The sequence below is a fragment of the Marmota marmota genome, unplaced genomic scaffold, assembly GCF_001458135.2.
Source record: "Marmota marmota marmota unplaced genomic scaffold, marMar, whole genome shotgun sequence".
NCBI classification, from domain to species: Eukaryota; Metazoa; Chordata; class Mammalia; order Rodentia; family Sciuridae; genus Marmota; species Marmota marmota.
The window spans coordinates 50,949,327-50,955,498 of NW_025999968.1; the positions used below are offsets into that span (position 1 = coordinate 50,949,327).

The 6,172-nt window shown below is 33.8% G+C and overlaps 1 protein-coding gene across 1 annotated transcript; it reads right to left on the bottom strand.

Moving 5' to 3' along the window:
• Positions 1-5,165: 5,165 nt before the first annotated feature.
• LOC125616877 (keratin-associated protein 19-9b-like) lies at positions 5,166-5,672 on the bottom strand. The gene has a single exon (XM_048803247.1). The coding sequence runs from the start codon at positions 5,635-5,637 to the stop codon at positions 5,464-5,466; it is 174 nt and encodes a 57-aa protein (XP_048659204.1). The 5' UTR covers positions 5,638-5,672; the 3' UTR covers positions 5,166-5,463.
• Between the last annotated feature and the right edge of the window lie 500 nt (positions 5,673-6,172).

Consider the following 6,172-nt stretch of genomic DNA (forward strand, 5'->3'; position numbering starts at 1 on the left):
TGAGCTTCCTGAAAATGGATGTCACCATGTGTGCTGGACTTTTATACTTTCTAGGTGGAGCTGTGGTAAACCACAACAAAGAAGAGTTATTCCTTTGAAATCTTTGGTGAAATGCAGTGCTATTTAATCATACTTTTCTTATTAAGGATGGTTCCAAACATGCAGGAGGACCATGTTCCTTTGAATTTATTTTTTCAAACCTTGGAACCTGGCTTTTTAATTGAATATAAAAAAGCTATTAGTAGTTATTAGTAGTTATTTTCAGTCTTCAAAGCTTTTGATTTTACTTCCATCTGTGTCTACATCTTACACATCAGGTTCCCTTAATTCCAGTAGCCTGGGATATTTCCCATTGTCAATGACATCTTCATTTTACTTCTGAAATTATCTTTTCTCAGGATGGTACATTCTGCATTCTCCCTATTGATTAATCAACTAGTGAAAAATTTTTAAATAATCTCAAATGACAGAATTCAAATTGAGACCACGGGAATGTATATTTTGTAGGGGAGCATGTGAAAAATATGAGGCTTTTCTCTTTGTTGTTATATTGTTATGATAACTTTCTAAATATCTTATTTTCAAAGGATGAATTTAAATTCTTACAATAAATTAATCTGAGCTTACATTTTCAAGATTTTTACTATAATAACTAATGTGGCACTGTACGGATTCCGGTTGTGGAAATGTACAGGACAAGGTTCCTCTGGTGAGCAAACCCCCAGGGGGTAACAGGCATCCTGTTTTCCACACTTGAAGTTTCCCCCAGGAACTAGTAAGGTCACTACTAACACGTGCAATGCCTAGCTGCTGTGGCAATGCCATACGTGAGGAGCCTTTGTGCAAGAGACTTATCAGCCTTGAGCTTGATCTCAGGCACTCAGCTCCTGGCAATAAAGGAACTCTTTTATTAGACAACCACAATGTTTCACCAAGCTCCAAGAGCCTGAATTTGTCCACATAACAATAACTTTAAACAATAGATGTTCTTGAGAGCTACGCAAATCTCTTAACATTGCACACTGCAACTATAGTATGTAACTGAGAAATAAGCTGCATAATGTTGCTAACTCTGTAACCTGCCTAAAGACACAATGAACAATAATGTACTACTGATGCCAGTGACCTTATGTAACCTATTGTATAAATAAAGCTGGAAGCTTGGACAAGGGGTTGTTCTGTCGTTCTGCTATTCTGCCACTTTGCCTCTGCACCTTGCTTCTATCTCCATTTGATTTTCTTAACATGGAACCAATGTTTTACTTACATAAGTTCATGTCAATTGTTCCTTAATATTTCTTTTGCCTTTTCATTCTGTGCTTTGTCTCACACTTTCTTTCTCACTCTGAAGTGACCCCCTTCTGCTCTCGTTAGAGGCTCTGCCACCACTCCAGTCCACAAGCTGCTTACCTGCTACTTTAAAAAAAAAAATTAACACAGCCTCCAGCAGAATTAGCCTTTTTTTTTCATTTTTCAACTAGTTACTTGAACTTGATTATACACATTTTGAGAGTATGGAACTTATTTTTCTGAGGCCTAATAGAATCTCTTGTAGAAGTGAAGTACACATTTGTTTAACTTAAAAGTGCTCCCTTTCCCAAACATACCAATTTAATTTGTGAACAATTTTGTGGGGAAAATTTATGTGAAATAACATGCCATATTTAAAATTGCTAATACACATAATCATAATAATTAAAGCTAGTATAGTCAGTAGAATATTCATATTAATATATTATGTGAAAGGAACTGTCATCATAAATATACAAATGAATGTCTTTTTGACATAAAATAATATGTCTGTGTAGTATTTGCGGTCTGGATGAATATATATGTGGGTTCTTAAAATAAATAACTGGAGACAGTATATAGAAAAGTAAGATGATGGGTGCTGACGTTGACTTTGTAAGTGACTTGGAGGAAGTTACTGTTAGAGAAGCTGCAACATCCTGTCAAATGACTCTGGAGAAAGAGTTAAGTGAGTTGCATCTAGGAGGCACGGAGTCTTATGAAATAAACAAAAGGGGACGGGGTAGCTCTGGCAAGGAACAAGAAGGTGAGTTTACTACTGGAGATAAACATAAGCAGATATGTCTTCACTGAGCCAAAAGCTGTAGGAGTGGCACAGAGTTTAGGGAATAATGGATGGGTGAGCACTCAAGTGGCTTATGATGGGTGGGGCAGGTCTGATGTTCTATGCTTTTAGGCAGTGACCTCAGAAAAGTCATGTTTCAGGAATACATCTCTTCTGTGCAGTGTGGATTACATGGCAAATTCTGGTGAGTAGGGAGAGCACCTGGAAGGCTTTTACAATGTTTTTATTCAAAAATGAAGTAAAAAAATGGATATAGAAGATACATACAAGAAATATTATTAAAATCTCTAACATTTCTATAGATTTTTATGGACAAGCAACTTTCTACCTATAGTTATGTCTTTATGTTCAAATACAAGGTGTAATATACCTACAGGTCAACCTTATTTTTCTAAATAATAAGCAGTTATTAGGCCATATTACTTCTGATTAATTTTGCATAAGTTTAAATGATTTTGATGAAGTCTATTTCTTTAGATTTCTACTTAGTCAACATTCAATGGACTGGGAATTTTGTTTTAAAAAGTCAAAATGAGAACTCATTAATGAAAACTTTTTTCTAATTAAAAACAAAAAAAAAACTTCTGAAAAATAAGTATTTTGATTTTTACTGAAGTTTTAAATGTCATTTTGACTCCTTTGCTCTGAATTAAGGTTTCATAGTTAGTTTGCAGAGGACAGATTTGGAGGTGTTTCTTAGTAACTACAATCAATACATAATTAGAAATACATGAAATTATAATTACATAAAACCATAAATCGAGTACCACTGTGCTCACAATGTATTTTCACTTGGCAATTGCTGCAGCAATGTAAACAGTCTAAAATCAAACTTTCATCAAATTTAGACTCAAATGTATATCTACTTCTTTTTATGTAACTGGGAGAAGCAAGTTTCTTCAGATCATTAACCCTGAAAACTCAGTTTGCTCTCCTTTGCTTTATCATCATCCAAAAAATCAATCTGCCAGAAATTCTTGAAATGTCTTTTTAAGTTCTCCCCCTTTCTATTTCAAACTCCAATGTTGGGCATAGAATTTGAATTGGGTCTCCTCTGTAAAATTTCAGGTTTTCTGCAGCAGTATCTTATCCAACTTTCAATTATTTTCTTTTAAATGCTTTTTAAAATCTGTGTCAACATGGACAGAATAATGTTGATTAGTATCAAAATATGGTTAAATAGCAGTAATACCTTCTAATGTTGTACTGTTAGTAGGGTGTTCCTAACTTATTATTTATTTATCACATATTCATCATATTTTATATGTAGTTTAAGGAGTTGAAAGTTTCCCAGCACAAGAAGTGATAAATCATGGAAAGAAAATTGCTGATTACACATTGCATACATATATTGAATTATTGTACATACCTCATAAATATGTACTATAGCTATATGTGAATTAAAAAAAATAAAAAAATATCAAAAAATTTAATATATTATTTTCTGAATGTCTTAAATGATGGATTGTGGAAACTAGAAACTGTTTTTTTTTCTTGCAATATAAAACCCTTGTTTTTACTGACCAATTATTTAAGCATAAACATGTGCTACATTTGGTATGATTATAGAAACCTGACACTTAAGTTCCAGTATCCTCTTTGTTCTTTGAATAATATTTCTTCTTCTTTCTCATAACAACATAAATGCTTTCTTCCTCTTTGTACCTTTCTTTAATTTGTTTAATTTCTAGTGTTTTTCAATTTTCTCACGAAGTATATTTCCATTTTATACAACTCTCCATTTTCTTTAAATTCCATTGCCTCAATTAAAACAAATAAATTAATTAAATAATTAAAAAAATAAACTCTATTGTCTTTCAATAAAGTAAAAATGCTAAATGTTTTCTAACATTCTCCTTAAAGAATGTTTTCTTAGTACAGAGAAGCAGGTACAGTAGTATAAGGAGCCACCCTAAACCAGTCTTAAATTTAAATAAATATCAAGTCAAGGCCAAGTGTATTTCAAAGCCATTTTAGCTATGTTCTTAAAATAGCATCTATTCCTCCTACTGTTTAAAGATCCTTGTCAGGTTCAATGTATTACTATGTGAATAACTGCTATGTGATTTATTGATGGTCCTAAGTTCTAACTTGAAGCAGTAAAGGGTCATCACCCAAGTCTTCTCCCACTTCACTGTCGTAAAAAGATCAGCAAAAACTCTGTGTTCATGAATCGGGTAGTAAAATCTAAGTAGAATTGCTTAAGATCCATGAAGAATCTAGTGCCATGTGTAGTGAAGTAAAACTTCTAAGAAGGATTCCCAATGTGTATAACTAGGGATCAGAAGATTTCAAAACCAGAGTTAGATGTTGATAATTTGTCTTAAATTTGAGGCAAGGAACCAAAAAGACACCTATAGGACCCTCCCTTCCCAGATTTAAATGAGAAGAAAATTCCAATATTAGACATATGTTGTAAAAGGTTATAAAAACCTTGACTCAAAATCAACTTTCAATATTTTGTGTGTATAAAGAACAGTAGGATTAAACCTGGAGAACTGAATGCCCTCTGTTAAAACAATAACAGTGAAAACACGGAACATGGACAAAGCTGGTTCTCAGACTGTCTCCCTCATTGGCACACCTAGAATCTGGTGGGGTGATCAGGGCAGGCAGCAGAACTGGAGTGAAGCCTGGTGTGTCCTTCTGTGAGAAGTCACTGGTGAGGGCACAGAACACAACCAAGAACAGGGCATGAGCAGCTCTTCCTGGTATAGCTCATAAAACAACTGTACTTTTACTAAAATATCCTACAAAATATCACCTTTCCTGATGTATGATGGTCAGAATAAATACTCGCTTTGGTAATTATGTGAAAAAAAATTCAATAGTTATAAGAATTAAGATTGTCTAAATACACATTTTCTCTAGAATTCAAGTAAAAAGGAATAAATACATAAGTAGGTGCCACATAAAACAAAGAAGGTACTAGCAAAAAGTATGATCACTTCTTTTTAAGAATTTTAATAGACATAAAATAATGTACATATTTATATTGTAAAATGTGATGTTTTCATACAAGCACACATCAAATAATGATCAAGACAAGCCAAGAAGTATACTCATCATCTCAAAATTTTATTCGTTTTTGTAAAGAAACATATAATTGCATGGGGAAAATGTGCTTACGTGAAATATATTTCTTAGATATGCCCAAATTATGAACAAAACAACATTTAGGTGGAAAAATACAAAAACTGAAAAAAGTTTAGAATCTTCACAGAGTGTTTATTGGAATAACATTCCCGGTGACATCACTGAAGGGAAAAAGAAGAACTCTTCATGTGCTCAGCACAGCAGGGTTGAGGATGTCCAGCCTGAGTGATGGATGCTGGGTCAGGAAACAGACAACGGAGGTGGTGAAGTTTTCAGTAAAATCCAGATGAATAGTATCCTCTGTAGAAAGAGGGGCGGAAGCAGCCATAGCCATAACCACCATAGCCCCCAAGGCCATAGCGGGAGCCATAGCCATAGCCCAGGCCACTGAAGCCACCAAGGCCATAGCCCAGGCCACCATAGTAGTTGCCATAGTAGTAGCTCATTGTGTCAGAGGCTGAGGACTGGGTCTGAAATTGAAGGTGAGCTTCCTGAGAATGGATGTCACCATGTGTCCTGGACTTTTATACTTTCTAGGTGTAGCTGTGGCAAACCACAACAAAGGAGGGACATTCTCTTTGAAAATTCATCCTTGAGAAAAATAATGCTATTTACCCATACCTTTCTTATTAAGTGTGGTTTCAAATATGCGTGAAATTTTTTTTACTTTGATTTCAGTTTAAGTTGTAAGTCTGTTGTTGTAACAAATAATTTTTTCATGTCTTCAGTGTTAATATGTCCACATATTTTTAACCTAATATTAATAGTTAAGCTTCTTAGTTCACAAACAAGGAGTTTTTATCATTGTGTAATCACATCTCCTTCATCTTGTTTTTTATACTAAATTTAAATTTATTATTTTCTTTAACTCTGTGATGCAGTAAACTAATATAATGGTTATGTGATTAAAAAAAAACACTGAATATCTACTCTTAGTTTCAGAGTATGAGAATGTATCTATATCAAAAGAATTTCAGAAAC